The sequence below is a fragment of the Hypanus sabinus genome, chromosome 1 (genome assembly GCF_030144855.1).
Source record: "Hypanus sabinus isolate sHypSab1 chromosome 1, sHypSab1.hap1, whole genome shotgun sequence".
Lineage (NCBI taxonomy): Eukaryota > Metazoa > Chordata > Chondrichthyes > Myliobatiformes > Dasyatidae > Hypanus > Hypanus sabinus.
In genome coordinates, this window is record NC_082706.1 from 101,046,210 (window position 1) to 101,062,540 (window position 16,331).

General features: G+C 43.7%; 1 protein-coding gene across 2 annotated transcripts; it reads left to right on the forward strand.

Moving 5' to 3' along the window:
• Positions 1 to 1,760: 1,760 nt before the first annotated feature.
• Positions 1,761 to 15,408, forward strand: klhl38a (kelch-like family member 38a). Of its 2 annotated transcripts, none has more exons than XM_059972901.1 (4): positions 1,761 to 2,061; positions 3,910 to 5,266; positions 10,016 to 10,121; positions 14,306 to 15,408. In XM_059972901.1, the coding sequence occupies exons 2-4, from the start codon at positions 3,911 to 3,913 to the stop codon at positions 14,593 to 14,595; spliced, it is 1,752 nt and encodes a 583-aa protein (XP_059828884.1). In that variant the 5' UTR covers positions 1,761 to 2,061; position 3,910; the 3' UTR covers positions 14,596 to 15,408. The 2 variants fall into 2 exon arrangements, with proteins under 2 accessions (XP_059828884.1, XP_059828891.1); XM_059972908.1 differs by lacking the exon at positions 1,761 to 2,061 and adding an exon at positions 2,098 to 2,215.
• The last annotated feature ends 923 nt before the right edge of the window (positions 15,409 to 16,331 follow it).

The window sequence follows — 16,331 nt, forward strand, 5'->3', positions numbered from 1 at the left end:
CTCATGTATTTCACCTTTCAGCCTTAACCTAAGATTTCTCGTTCTAGTCTCACCCACCTCAGCGGAAAAAGCCTGTTTGCATTTACTCTACCTATACCCCTCATAATTTTGCATACCTCTATCAAATCAGTCCTCATTTTTCTATGCTCTAGGGAATAAAGTCCTAGCCTATTCAACCTTTCCCTGTAACTCAAGTCCTCAATTCCCAGAAACATCCTTGTTGATATCTTCCAAGCAGGTAGGTAAACAGAGCAGCACACAATACTCTAAATCAGGCCTCGTCAACATCTTACACAACTTCAACATAACACCCTGTCCCCCGTACTCAATGCCCCTGGCACTCCAGCAGAGACGCCTCCATTCAGATGTGATTTTAAAGGGATGACATTTGCCATTCAAGATACTTCCAGAGCTGTTAAGTAATACAACATGGAAACAGGACCTTTGACCTAGTCTGACTGTGCTAACCAAGATACTGTTCTAAATTAGTCCTGTTTACTCATGTTTGGTCCACGTTCCTCAGATGGTTCAATGGTCTCACCCTTTCCTATGCATGTGTATCCAAATGCATTTCATTTGTTTGATGGTACCCACCCCTACCAGATTACCTGGTAGCTTGTTCCATAAATGCACCAACCCCTTGCCCCTTGGGTCCCTTTGAACTTTACAACACATTCAAGATGCTGGAGGAACTCAGCTGGCCAGGCAGCGTCTATGGAGAAGAGTACAGTCAACGTTACGAGCCGAGACCCTTCATCGGGACTGGAAAGATGAGATGTCAGAGAAAGAGGGTGGGGGAGAGGAGGAAGCAGTACAAGGTGGCAGGTGGTAGGTGAAACCAGGAGAGGGGTAAGGGGTGAAGTAAAGAGCTGGGGAGTTGGTTGGTGAAAGAGATAAAGGGCTGGAGAAGGGGGAAATCTGATAGGAGAGGGGAGAAGAACATGGAAAAAAAGGAAGGGGGAAGAGGACCAGAGGGAGGTGATAGGCAGGTGAAGAAATAATGTGAGAGAGGGAATTGGGAATAGGGAATGGTGAAGTGGGGGGGGGGCAATTACTGGAAGTTTGGGAAAAAAATCTTCCCCTCTCATCTTAAACCTCTGCCCTCCAGTTTTTGATTCTCTTTCCCTGGGTGTAGTCATCCTTTCTATGCCCCACATGACCTTTTACACCTCTATTAGGTCATCACTCTGTCTCCTACACTCTGACGTATAAAGTCCTAGTGTGCCAAACCGTTCCCCTCCCTCCTATAATTCAGCCCCTCGAGACCCTGGCAACATCAGAGTATGTGGAATGAGGAAGAGGTAGAGATGGGTACAATTGTAAAATTTAAAAGGCAACGGGACAGGTACATAGATGAAAAGGGTATTGGCTAGCTGCTGGCAAATGGGACCAGCTCAGGCAGGCATTTTGGTTGGCATGAACACGCTGGGATGAAGATTCTTTTTCTGTGTGGTATGTTGCTATAATGCTGTTGCAATGATCTGTGGGATTGATCTCCTGTCCAGTAGAAACATCAGAACACACAGTAGTTAAGAGAAGCAAACCATATCGAAAACAAGGTTATATTTCGAAGTTTGAGTAGAAACTCTTGTTTGGGGAAATTAATCCAGGTTTGGTACTAGAACAATCCATCCTTTCTGGATGTGTCCCAAGCTTAGTGGATGGAGATGAACCCTCCAAAGGCTGGAAATATCAGACCACCCTGCCTCAGAGGCGACATCAAAACATTGCATGTCTTATCTTACCAGCAGCACAAACAAGTGCGATGTCACATGTGCTGTTAGTTGAAAGTGTATGCTGGTCTATTAATAGTCTCGGAATGTAAGTAATGTTTTGTGTCTGAGAGCTGATCTAAATACAAGTTTCAAAGCAAGGCTGTCTACTTATTAACAAATCTGGAACATTAATTCAGGGAAATTTTACTGAAACCACCACAGAAAGGCCTTTTCATTCTCCTGCTGTGTTTGCACCTTTGACCACCAGCAAAGAAGGCGTAAAGAGGAAAATTCAATGCTATTAACCCTGGAAAGGACTCTGGACATCATTAACCCTGGAAGTCAGGTAATTTAATAATCTTCAAGAGATGTGTAAGCATGTCAAAACTCGTTCCATGTGTCTTTCTTCAAGCTCGTAACCTTTTGATCTTTGCCAATTGGTTTGAAAGTAATGTTGACTCACCAATATTATTGGGGAATAGGATTCTTTTATGTAGAAGGTAAGGTTCCTTGACTAATTGTTTCTTCCACATGAGGAGTTGTGTTTGCACTTTCATCGATTCCAATGTGTAAAGTGTCCTTCTTCGTTTAAGTTCTAATTTCCCTAGGGAATTAGGGTGCACCTTGTAGTGTTTTGGGAAGGAATAGGTTAGGGGGTAAAGAACAGGGTTGAAAATTTGGGCAAATGTTATTTAAATGTGATAATGGTTCCTTCACATTCTACCTCTCCACAGTGCAATCTTGAGTAGTTCCTCTTTGTTGCTGACATTAAGAGGCCTTACTGGGACCTAGTGTCTACGTGGTGTTAGTAAGCTTGGAGGATAAAGGATGAATGAGTCCAATATCATGTCAATTTGACCATGCCTGAAAGGCAATAATTTCTGAAGTGTCACTTAGTTACTGGAAAACAGATATAACTGACTTAAATGCCATTACTATTTGGGGTGCCTCTCAGTCAGACGTTCAAGTGAAGGTGTAGAGGGACATGGCCCAAACGTGGACAAATGGGACCAGTAATGATGGGCACCTTGGGTGGTATGGACCAGTTGAGTCAAAGGGCCTGTTCTGTGCTGTATGAGTCAATGACTCTATAACCAGGAAATCATTTCACCTCATTGGACAAACAGAAAAATAATTTAGCTCCGGAACTAGGAGATACGATAACCAACCCTATCAAATTGTTCAAATTGTTTCAGGTACACTGGCTGCTCAGAAACCAGAACTCTACACGACAAACCAGTTAATTTCTTCCCATAGTTTTGACCACTTTTCATTCTCCTCTGGGGCCAGTGACAATTAGAAGGTAAATCATTTCAATTATGGGATTGGATGTCCCTGGAAACAATGAAATTTATTGTCCATTCCCAATTACCTCTCAGGTCACATTGGTTGATCTGGGATCACATATCGGCCAGACAAGGTAAAAACATCAGATGCTCACCTCTGAAGTACATTAGTAATAACTTTGCAATAGAGGTGTATGTTTCTCTTGGGGGGGGGGTGTTTCATGCCTGAGTTTCCTTGACAACTGGAGGCTCTCCTGGCATGAACCTATGGTACTAGCACTCAACACGTCCAGATTGGAGCAGATTGTCTAACCTGGACAGGTCTCACCACAGAGGTTGAAGCTAGTTTTTTGACCCTTCAGGTAACCCTACATCCCTTCCTTTTTCAGCAAAGCCTTGTAAATGTTACTCCTTCAGCCATTTCTCTTTTGAAAATCCACACAGAATATGATTTCATTCTCCTTTCAGACAAAGTGTTCTAGATTACAACTTAGTGCATGGTGATGACTTAACACATCCCACAATCTTTTTTTGTTAATTATGTTTTTTCTGTTAATTATCTTTCACAAATAGGCTATAAAATTTAAAGACTCGGCCAACTAAGCCAAACAGCATCAAATATTTGTAAAACAAGTGAAACTCTCTAGACCAGGGGTTCCCAAACTTTGTTATGCCGTGGACCCCTCCCATTAACCAGGCTGGGCACCCCTGCTCGAGAATGTTTTGCTATCTGTAATCAACCCACATCCTTGAACGTTGTTGTTGGTGTGGATTCACTTAGAGAATGTTCACATTATTAATTCTTCCTGAAGCAAGCTGGAAACAAATGAATAAAGTGCGCCATAAAACTTCTGCTCAAAAAGATCTGGGCTATCTTTCATGTCTAATTCTTCTTTTTTGTTTTACAGCATGAATGAACCTACAGTTCTTCACAACTCATTTCAGTTCAAAGAAATGGACCTGTCTCACCAATTACTGAAACAGCTTAATAGACTGCGTCGTGAAGAGACCTTGACTGATGTAATTCTCTGTGCTGGGGGGAAAGAACTGCCTTGTCACCGAAGTGTCCTGGCGTCTAGTAGTCCCTACTTCTGGGCTATGTTTTGTCACAACTTCAAAGAAAGTTTTCTCAGGCGGGTCCATCTTTTGGGGATCGATGGGGACATTCTGGCTCTGCTTGTGGATTATGTGTATACAGGGGAGATTACCGTAAATGCGGCAAACGTTTTCTATTTGATGGAAGCGGCTGCCGTTTACCAGTACCCCAAAGTATTTGAGGCTTGCTCGACATACTTGCAAGGTCAGTTAACTGCTGACAACTGCCTTGGCATGGTAAGGCTTGCGCAGGTGTTCAACTGCAGGAGTCTGGAGAGGCAGGCGAAGAAAATGGCTCTGGAGCACTTCCTGGAGGTGGCAACCACGGAGGAGCTCAAGGAGCTCTCCTGCACTGAGCTCGCGGGCTACCTCGGGGACGATGAGCTCCGTGCCGAAGAAGAGCAGGTGTTTGACACCCTGTCTGCCTGGATCCGTCACGACCCAGAGACCCGGCAGCGCCACACACACGAGCTCCTCGAGAAGGTGCGACTCCAGTACGTGCACCCCACCTACCTCTTCCACTTCATCGCCAACAACCCCTTCATCCAAGGTTCACCTGTTTGCAGGGGCATTTTGGAGTCAGCCGTCAGGTTACTCTTTTCTCTGAGCCCTGCAAACAGCCCCAACAGTACACCCTTGGTGCACTTACCACGTAGGTGTGCTTCCCAGGAGTTCCTTGTCACCATTGGAGGTAGGAAGAGCAACCAAGGGACCACGAGAGAGGTTTTCTTGTATAATTATATGGACCAGAACTGGCACACCCTCTCAAAGCTTCCTGTACACCTTTATAAAGGTTCTTGCGTTTGCTTACACAGGAACGTATACGTCCTCGGGGGACTGATCATTAGCAACGGGAAGAGAACTGCGAGTGCAAGAGTTTATAGTTTCTCCTTTAAGATGAACCACTGGCGGACCGAGAAAGACATGCCTTTCCCCTGTTATTCCCATCAGACCCTCGCGCATGTGAACTATATTTTCTCCCTAGGAGGGATCGGGCCCAGTCAGGAGATACTGGACACATTGCACAGGTATGACAGCGTTTTTGGAATCTGGGAAAGAATGGCTCCCATGCCTGTTGCTGTGCTGCACCCAGCTACTGCGGCTGTCAACCAACGCCTCTACGTTTTCGGTGGGGAAGATGCGGTCCAGAATGCTGCTCGCCTGATACAGGTGTGTCTGTCAGATCTATTCTCCATTGGTTGATTGTGATCAGAGAAGGGGAGGTGACACAGCACAAGTTTAACCATATTTAAATGTAAGGTACATGGATAAGAAGGTTTTCAAGGAACTTGGGTCAAATGTGGGCAAATGGGACTAGCTTTGAGGGAATCTTGGTAGGGATGGACCAGAAACCTGTTTCTGTGCTGTATGACTCTAAGTCTCTACAATAAGTTGGTGACGCCTTGCACCATTTGACTATCCCATGATGTTTAGCCTCCTCCACAAACATGAGGACGTCCAAAACTCTGCTGACTACTTGTCCTCATCCCCTCCAAGCCCTAATGATCCCACACAACCACACACACTGGCTCATACTAGCTCCTAGTTTAGGCCTCAGTTATAAAATTCTTAACATTCTGACAAAAAAAAAACCCTCCACCCCGTCTTACCACCCACAATGGCCCTGAGCTTCCTGCACTCCTCCAATTTTGCAGCTGATTATCCCCAGACTTAGTCACCACTGGCAGCCATACCTGCACCTGTCAAAGTCCCTAGCTCCAGAATTCCCTCCCAGCCTGCTCTTTGCCAAGTTTTTGGTCACCTGCTTTTAAGTTCCCCTGACGAGGCTCAGAATTAAACTTTGCTAAAGTTCGAGTAAATAGGCCGGGCGAAGTTTGGCCATTCTAAAAGCACAATAGTTGTTCCTGTTATGTTTTTGATCTATTAGAAGTCATTAAACGCACAGAATTCTGGCAGCCTTAAATCCAGCTACTCAAATAATGCAGCTAATCAGACAGTACAAAGCAAAAACATCAAAAAGTTTTATGCAAGGTTAGCTCTTGTGAGGCTGAAATTGCTCTATTAATCTGATATTTTTTGTGCTATAAGCAAGTTAGTGTTCAGGATTGCTGGATGACCACCAGCAAGGATTTAGAACGACTCTGCCAGGATAATTTGGCCTGGATTGAATACAATTTCTCAGAAGTGGCTAAAGTAGTGGAAAACATTCATCGCCATCTCTCTTAATGATTGTTAGCTTTGAAGATTAATGTCTACCCAGGCTGTTAAACCAAGACACAATCCATTAACTGAACATTAGCAGATAGTGTCATCAAACCCAGAACACGAGACAGCAGAGTAAAATAATCAATAAATAATGCGATCGTAAATGATTGAGATCAAGCATTCACGGTGATAAATCCTGAGTAATGTTTCGTTCAGATATTGTGAATAGCTGACAGTTTTCCGGAAAAAAAACTGGTAAATAATTTATCTGCTGTGAATTAAGTGACTCAAACTGCAAATAATTGAAAGGTAACCTCAGCACAATAGAGCCATATCCTCATCACTGATCAAAGGATAACTGAGACTATTACACCCATTCAGCTACATGATATAGCTCAAGTTGCAGACAGCTCTCCAATATTTCTTGGACTTCCACTGCACACAGAGACCACTCAGCCCACGGTGGCCTTACCAATTAGATCCAATCTCCACAGCCCTGCAGATGCCCCATTTTATGGTATTTCATCCAATTTCCCCTCTGAAACCTCCAGTAAATCTGACTCCTCCACCCTTTCAGGCAGCACATCCCACATTCACTCACAACATCAACAGTAATGCTTCTCCTCATGCCTTGGGAGTTTTTCCACTTATGTTGCCCTGGTTACTCACCTAAAAACCAAATCTTTATTTAACCTATCGAAATATTTCATAATATTGAACACCCCAATTAAATTTCACACTGGCCTTCTCTGTTCAAACCTCAACCACAGTCTCTGCACCTTATCAAATTTCCTCATCCCTTAGATAAATCTCCATTGCACACGAAATGCTGGAGGAACTCAGCAGGCCAAGCTGTATCTGTGGAAAAAGGTACAGTCAATGTTTCAGGCCAAAGGCCCTCAGCAGGACTGGAGAAAAAAAGCTGAGGAGTAGATTTAAAAGGTGGGGGTGGGGAGAGAGAACCACCAGGTGATGGGTGAAACCTGGAGGGGGAGGGATGAAGTAAAGAGCTGGGAAGTTGATTGGTGAAAGAGACAGAAGGCCATGGAATAAAGAAAAAGGGGGGAGGAGCACTAGAGGGAGGCTATGGGCAGGCAAGGAGATAAGGTGAGAGAGGGAAAGGGGGTTGGGGAATGGTGAAGGGGGGGCATTACCGGAAGTTCGAGAAATCGATGTTCATACTATCAGGTTGGAGGCTACACAAACGGAACATAAGGTGTTGTTCCTCCAACCTAAGTGTGACCTCATCACAACAGTGGAGGAGGCCATGGATGGACATATTGGAATTGGAATAGGAAGCAGAATTAAAATGGGTGGCCACTGGGAGTTCTGGGTGATGCAGATCAGCATCTGCAGATTTTCTCTTGTTTGTGCAAGAGCCTGCGTCGCAGTTCATCCCAAGCGGATGCATGGCAGGGGACTCTCTGACCCCCGGGCTGCTTCCCAGGGCCACACTCAGAGACAAACATCAAGTGCTGCTGGCAGAGCATCAGCTCGGTGAAAGATGCCCTGAGGTCTGCCTGCGCGTGGAGGTGTCTGTGGGAAAGTGCTAGACTAGTGCATTCCGGTCTGCTGGAGCACGTGCTGAGGGGCCCACTGACGCCTCGTGTAGCCACCACACGGACTTAGTGGGCAAGGACCACAGTGGAAGGGTTATTCTCCTGCTGGAGAGGGAGGGGTTGGGTTGAGGGAGGAAGCCCCTCAGTTATTATTGTAACAGTATACAAATGGCAGCTGTGCTATTGATGTGTATGAATGTAATAGAACAGTCCAAAAAGCATTGAGTAGGAATTTAAGGAATGAAAAGGCATTTAACAGTTTATCCTTGTAAAGAATTTTTATTATGAATTAAGTTTATTTTGTTCAAAAAAAAGATAAACCTCTGTCAGGTCTCCCCTCAGCCTCTGCTGCTCCCGAGAAAACAATCCAACTTGGTCTGATTCCTCCATATTACACACGCTCTCTCATCCAGGCAGCATCCTGGTAAACCAAATCCTTCCTGTAATGGGCAACCAGAACTGAATCCAATATTCCAGATGTATTTGGTGAATTATGAGCAGTTCTAGGAAAAGATATGCTGCCATTGAAGAGAGTCTACTGGAGGTTCAGGGGAATGATTTTTGGAATGAAAGGGTTAACGTATGAGGAACATTTGATGGCTTTAGGCCTATACTCGCTGGAGTTTAGAAGAATGGGGGTGTGTGGGGGAATCTCATTGAAACCTATTGAATATTGAAAGGCCTAGATAGAGTGAATATTGAGAGGATGTTTCCTATAGTAGGAGAGTCTGGCACCAAAGGACATGGCCTCAGAACAGGACGTCCCTCTACAACAGAGATGAGGAGGAATTTTCTTAGCTTGAGGGTGGAATTCATTGCCATGGATGTCTGTGATATGTTTAATAGACAACAGACAGTAGGTGCAGGAGTAGGCCATTTGGCCCTTCTAGCCAGCACCGCCATTCACTGTGATCATGGCTGATCATCCACAGTCAGTACCCCGTTCCTGCCCTCTCCCCATATCCCTTGACCCCGCTATGTATAAGAGCTCTATCTAACTCTCTCTTGAATGCATCCAGAGACTTGGCCTCCACTGCCTTCTGGGACAGAGCATTCCACATATCCACCACTCTCTGGGTGAAAAAGTTTTTCTGCATCTCTGTTCTAAATGGCCTACCCCTTATTCTTAAACCGTGGCCTCTAGTTCTGGACTCACCCATCAGCGGGAACATGCTTCCTGCCTCCAGTGTGTCCAATCCCTTAATAATCTTATATGTTTCAATCAGATCCCCTCTCATCCTTCTAAATTCCAGTGTATACAAGCCCAGTCGCTCCAATCTTTCAAAATATGACAGTCCCGCCATTCCAGGAAATAACCTTGTGAACCTACGTTGCACTCCCTCAATAGCAAGAATATCCTTCCTCAAATTTGGAGACCAAAACTGCACACAATACTCCAGGTGTGGTCTCATCAGGGCCCTGTAAAGCTGCAGAAGGACCTCTTTACTCCTATACTCAATTCCTCTTGTTATAAAAGCCAGCATGCCATTAGCTTTCTTCACTGCCTGCTGTACCTGCATGCTTGCTTTCATTGACTGACGTACAAGCAGCGGTTGATTGGTTCTGGGTTAGTAAGGGCATCAAAGGTTATGGGGTGAAGGCAGGAGAATGTGGTTGAGAGGGATGGCCTAATTCTGCTCCTTTGTCTTATGTTGTTATAGCTTAATGGATCCTAACCAGAGTTTTATAAAGTTGCAATATATTACAGTCTCTCAAACAAACTTTTCAAAACCCTGTGAAGTTCTCTGAACATCCCCACTCAGATTTCACTTTTCTATGCTGGTCCTTCATATGCTACAACAAGGTTCTGTTCCTGAGAACTGATTGTAACCTAAACAGTTTGCAAGTCAGAAATATATTCAAGTGAAAATATAAGGCACCTAGGTCAGTGTGTAGTTAAACCAGGGCATTTAATTCAACTGTTCAAATTTCTCTGCAAGGTGCATTGATGTAGCCATGGATGAAGTTGCCTGCGGTCTTACAGGAGCCAGCAAATCCATCCCACCGAAATCCCAAATGTGTGTACGGACTGCACAGAAGGTGGAGAAGACATGGAGTCAATATTTTCAGATTCATCGCCCTGCTTATAATGTAGCCAGATTCACTTTATGTGACAGTGGAGTTAAACCTGCAGCAAGATTAGGGCAGAGAGCCTAATTGTAACATCTGTTTTTAATTCTGTAACATGATTCAGGTTTACAATATATCTCGGAACATCTGGTTCAGAATGGAGACAAGAATGGTTAAGAACGTCTGTGGCCCTGCAGCTGTGGTTGGGGACAGGATCATTGTCATAGGAGGTAGGTTGCAATCATCATCATCAGGTGCCGTGCCCAGTTTGAGCTTTGACTGCCATGGCCCACACACTCCTGCTTCAGGTCAAGTGGATCAATTCATTGGAATTCATTTCCAGTTCTCCGGCTGCTGTTTACATCATCATTTGTCTTTGCCTTCCTCTTGCTTTCTTCCATTCAATCTTTCCCATAAACTAAACTAAACTAGGCATGACAACCTGCCTCAGAGTACTGAAATGTTACGTTTATCCAGTTATGTTATATGGCTCAGAATGTTGGACAATATCTAGTAACATGAGGAAACAAATTGAGGCAGCAGAGATGTGGTTTTTGAGGAAGATGCAAAGGATATCATGGACGAAATGAATATCTAATGAGGATGTCATGAACAGAGCAAGCACAAAGAGAGAAATAATGTATGAGATCATGAAAAGGCAACGTAACTTCATTGGACACGTGATTAGGAAAGAGGAGTTAGAATGCATGGTAATTATGGGCAAGATTGAAGGGAAGAAGGCAAGAGGTTGCAATACTTTGCAATATTAGTCAGGGTTATTTGTCCTTAGCAGACACATTGACACACAACTTAATGAGGCCGGTAGGAATGGGTCCCAGGAGGTGAATATTTTTCTCCTTTGGTTCTGTGTCTCAGTACTGGTTTATTATTGTCAAATACGGTGAAAAGTTTGCCTTGCATACTAAATCCATGCAGATTAAATCATCACACAGTGCATTGAGCTAGAATAAGGTAAAACAATAACTATGCAGAGGAAGTGTAAGAACTAGCAAAAGAGGACTGTGCAGGTAAACAATAAAGTGCAAGATCACAGAGGTCCATTGTGGGGCCAAGAGCCCATTTTACCATACAAGAGCTCCATTCAAGAGTTTGATGACAGTGGGTTAGAAGCTGTCCTTGAGCCTGCAGGCTTTTGTTTCTTCTGCCTGAAAGGAGATGTGAGAAGAGAAGATGTCCAGGGTGGTAGTGTCTTTGATAATTTATTGAGGCTGTGGAAAGTACAGATGGAGTCCATGGAAGGGATGCTGGTTCCTGTGATGTGCTGAGCTGTGATCACAACTCACCTGCAGTCACGTGTGGAGCAGTTGCCTTACCGAGCCACTGTGCACCCTGACAGAATGCTGTCCATGGTGCATCAACAAAAGCTGGTACACCGTACAGCTCAGTCTTGTGCTAGTCCTGGAAGCAGCCCAGCAAATGCAATGTATGATGCAGAGCAGACAAAAAGTACTGAGAGCAGCATTCACTCTCCTTCCTTGATTATTACAAATCGAGAAATGTACAGAACGTGGAAGGATACTTAGTGAATTAAGTCAAGTAATATATGGAAGGGGAACTACACTGATGGAAAGGACAATCAGATTAAGAAAGAGACAGATTGAAAAAACAAATAAAAAGTTAAACGAAAATAAATTGATCATTGTAAACCTCTCTTGGAATAATTTACAGCTTGACAAATGAAACCCCACAGATTCACTGAGTCCCTTTTTGAACCTAATGCACCATCAATAACTCTTGGAGGCGTGAGTCAAGGTAATAAAAGCCAATTCCAGCCAATAAAAGCCTGGAAGAAAGCACAAGCAGCAAGCGACCACCACACAACATCCTGGAGACTGAGGAAGGGGCTGTGCCTCCAATCGCCTTTATACCAGGGTCTGTGGGAAGAGCCACAGGAGCAGTCAGCAGTGGAGGGGAGGGGCGTGTCCAGACAGGTATACGTAGTTCACCATAGAACCAAGCAGCTGAATGATATTCAGGGAATATTCCAAAGGATCATTGACATTCACCTCAACTTTGCATGTTTACTTGGTATTTATGGTGCAATTTCATGAAACTGTCAAGGAGTATGAAGTTGATGGCTTGAGACTAATTACAGAGAACCACGCCCTACCTACATCACATCCCACCACAGCACTTTAAACAGGAGTAGGGGAGATGCCCGTGATGCCTTGGCCAATAGTTATCATTGGACCAACATCACTAGAACCGATGAACGGTTTTGGGAGCTTGCTTATTGAAGAACAGCTGCTGCATAGTTTACATCAAAACAGACCACATTCCAAAAAGTTCCTCTTTGACTGTGAAGCAATTACAGATATCTAGTAGTGGTGAAATGTGTTATAAAAATATAAGTTCCTATTTTCTTAACAATATAAAACACTGAAGTTCAAAGCATGGTTAGTTGCATCTGTGGACTAGGAAACAGTTAATGTTTCATGTTAATGACCTTTTATCAGAACTTGGGAAGACTGTAAATGTCGTTTTGAGTAGAAAAACTGTGAGGATATGATTCACAGTTTAAAATTGTTAAAAGTCTAAGCATAGATTTCTCAAAGAGCACAGTAACAGGCTTTTCCATCCACCATCTCCTGTGCTAACCATCAAGCAGTAATCTTGGTCCATAGCCTCCATTCCTTGGTGATTCAAGTGCTCATAAATAGAACTCACCTCAATGATAGTGGGTCTGAATTTTAGGGAAAGAGAGTTTCCCTGGTTTGACTTGAATCCAACATAAATTACTGATTGAAGTTTTGATTCGGGTTGCTTGAGATAGAAGTAAGCTTTCCTGGTTTGCGAACAAAAAAGGTTAGGAACAAGGGCTTCGAAATTTTGATGCTTAATACAACTGTTTTTGTACACTATACAATTTATTTTCATTTTAAGGTTGTTCACACTTTGCAATGCAGGACTTACCAAGCACTCTATGAGTTAACAATCTGGTGGATGAACTCAGCGGGACATGCCGCATTGCTTTATGCCTTCGTTCTATAAACTAGCTTCGACTAACATTCCAAGGATTCAAGTTCAAATCCCATCAGGCCAGCTGAGAAGTCTGATGCTTTTACACAACCTGATCTGTATGGTTGGCTCTTATACATCCTCACAAGCCACCCTGTTCAGAGGTAATAACAGCTATCAATACAGATAATGCCTACATCTCAAGAAAATGGATTTTAAAAAGCAAATTGCAGTGTTCCTTTTAGATCCTGTGACCCACTCACGCACTGATACGGTTAGGCATACACCCGGCGTCCCATTGCATTGAAGGCGCTTTCCTGTCCCACCTAAGCATAGGGTGTGACAGGTGCGGTACAACCTTTGAGTGGTTTGTTTCCAGCCCATGAGGGTCCACACATGAGACCCTCATGTTAATAAATAAGTTTATTAACATGCACCTCACGGCTGCTAATCCCTCTTGCCCCAGAACATCAGAATCAGGTTCATTATCACCAGCATGTGTCGTGAAATTTGTTAAATTAGCAGCAGCAGTTCAATGCAATACATAATATAGAAGAAAAAAAGTAAAAATAAATAAATGAATAAATTGATTACAGTTTATGTATATTGAATAGATTAACAATTGTGCCAAAACTGATATAATTAGATGTAAAAAGTGAGGTAGTATTCATGGGTTCAATGTCCACTTAGGAATCGGACGGCAAAGGGGAAAAAGCTGCTCTTGAATCGCTGAGTGGGTGCCTGAAGACACACAACGTCAGCCCACTTATTCTTGCAGCCCATCTAGACCTGACTTGATCTCTCCACAAAGGACATCCCCACATCTTCAGAGCCATGGATCACAATCACCTCTACCTTTCCAATCTAACTGCCACCTGTTCTGCCCTTGCCCCCACCCCCCCATGACCCCTTAGTCTTCCTGCAGCAGTGAGACCTGGCAACTCGCTGACTATGCCCATTTAATATGTCTTTAACATTGAGACAGGACCTTTCAAACCTCCAATCTCCACCACAAGTAGGACAAGGGCAGCAAACGATCTGGACACTCCCCTCCAGATCACACACCACCCCTTCGTAGTCTCTGGTCTAAATCCTGGAACTTTCCCCCAACAGCATTGCAGGATTGCTTTTACCAACATGACTGCTGTGGTTCAAGAAAGGGTTTGCCACTACCCTCACAAGGGGTAATTAGGAGCAATAATTGCCAGTGCAATCCAGCCCCTTTGGAACAAAGCACCAGGGAAAATGAGACTTCTATTCACTGACTCAGTCCTGATGAAAGCTCCTGAACCTGAAGTGTTACCTCAGATACTCCGCCCACAGATGCTAGCTGGCATTTCCAGAATTTCATGTTTCTATTTCAGATTTCCACCATGTGCGGCGTTTGCACCTGAGAATGATGGTTTTGTTGTAAGTCTACTTGTTACTCTTTCAGGATACACGAGGAGAACGATTGCCTTTGACACAAAGAGCAGCCAGTTTATAAAATGTGCTGATCTGAAAGAGAGGAAGATGCATCACGGAGCCACAGTTGTAAACAATAAAGTGTATGTTACTGGAGGCCGATACATCACTTCAGACCACACCATCGAAGACAGTGATGCCTTTGACTGCTATGACCCAGAGACAGATAGCTGGACATCTAAAGGAAGCCTCCCACACAAGCTCTTTGACCACGGATGTCTAACACTGCAAAGCATTTCCTACAAACCCAACACACTGTAAGTTTTGTAGCAGAGCATCACAGCAATTGTTTCAGGCAGGAGAAGTCCATTCCACTTGACCATGTGTGAATCCCATGTGTTGATATGGGTTTGTCACCTTCCTCCTGAAACCCAATTTAACTTCTTCTTCCCCTGACGTATCAGGAAGTGAGTTCACTTTCTTACCACACTTCATGCAAAACGATCGATCTCCTTCACTTCTAGCTCTCCCTGTCAATTATCTACTGTCACTACTTAAGTTCTGACCATGGAAGAAAGGATTAATCGGTGAAGAATGTGTTAACTGCTAAGGCTCAACAAGGGTATTAAAACACACAGAAAATGCTGGTGGAACTCAGCAGGCCAGGCAGCATCTGTGGAAAAAAGTACAGTCGATGTTTCAGGCCTGCTGAGTTCCTCCAGCATCTTGTGTTTGTTGCTCGGTTTTCCAGCATCTGCAGATTTTCTCTTGTTAAGGGAATTGCATTACAGTTCCTTTGACTGTAAACAGTAATCTGCAATTGCTTTTCTCCTGCTGCATGTATTGAGATACTGTGAAAAGCTTTATTTTGCATCCTGCATGCCATTGTCGTGGAGTTTCAGATTTGTGAGTCACTGGGAACTCTTCTGGGGCAGGTATGACCTGAACAGGTTACATGTGAACTCAAGGGGGACCAACATCCTTGCAGGCAAGTTTTCTGGAGCTGTTAGCGTTACGTATTCATGTACGTTTTGACCCTTATGGGTTGCTGTCAAGCTTCCCTGTGTGTTATGCACTGAACATAGTGTGAGAGGGCATTCTGAGTAGATGCAAAATAAACAGCAGCACATTTGTACCTCACCTCTCCGTGTCTTGTGTGTGTTATTCACAGCCACCCAGATTCCTAGTACCATCAACATAACAACTGGTGATGAGGGGACAAGTCCACATGTGATATTTATTGGGTTTTTTTGGCAAGAAAAGTCCATGTGCAACACTGGCGGTGTGCTGCTGTGTAACGTGGGTGAGCGAAAAGAAACTGGCCACAGGACAGTGAGCGAAGAATCCGAGGGGAGAGAATGAGAAGGTGATGGTTAAATAAAAGAAATAAGAGAGGGAGAGAGAGACGGATAAGACTACTTAACTTTTCTGGAAGGTGATTGTGTTTGAAAATGGTGAGAATGTTTGGAAGTACGGGGCCATATGACAAAACGACAGAGCAAAGGAGTTCATATACAGAAAGATATGAATATTTTGCAATGACAAATCAAATTTCAAATGATATTCATGTTCCAGCTTTTCTGACTGTGATGGGTGCAAATGCATTTAATTTATTACGCAGTCTAGTGCACCCTGCTAAGCCTGGCTGTAAACATTATTCAGATTCAGATTCAGATTCAGTTTATTGTCATTTCGACACCACAAATGCAATGCAGTTAAAAAATGAGACAACGTTCCTCCAGAATGATATCACAAAAGTATATGACAAAACAGACTACACCAGAAAATCCACGTGACGTTTGGCAATCCCCAATCCAGAGTCCGGAGAGGCTGCTGCGTATTAATTTAGCGCTACCATTTTAGAGTGTTCCCCGGAAAGGAGTTCCAAATCCACCAGACAAAACAAGACCAAAAACTAAAGCTACAAGACCTGCACAAAACCACATGGTTATAACAGTGCAAACAATAGCATAATTAATTAAAAAACCAGACCATGGCCAGAGTAAAAATAGTCCAAAGATGTTAAAAGTTCGAAAGAAACCACCACACAGATTCCA

Coding starts and splice junctions, on each gene's coding strand:
- klhl38a (XM_059972901.1), top strand. CDS start 3,911: ATGAATGAACCTACAGTTCTTCACAACTCATTTCAGTTCAAAGAAATG. Junction 5,267..10,015: donor ATGCTGCTCGCCTGATACAG/GTGTGTCTGTCA, acceptor AACATGATTCAG/GTTTACAATATATCTCGGAA. Junction 10,122..14,305: donor CAGGATCATTGTCATAGGAG/GTAGGTTGCAAT, acceptor TTACTCTTTCAG/GATACACGAGGAGAACGATT.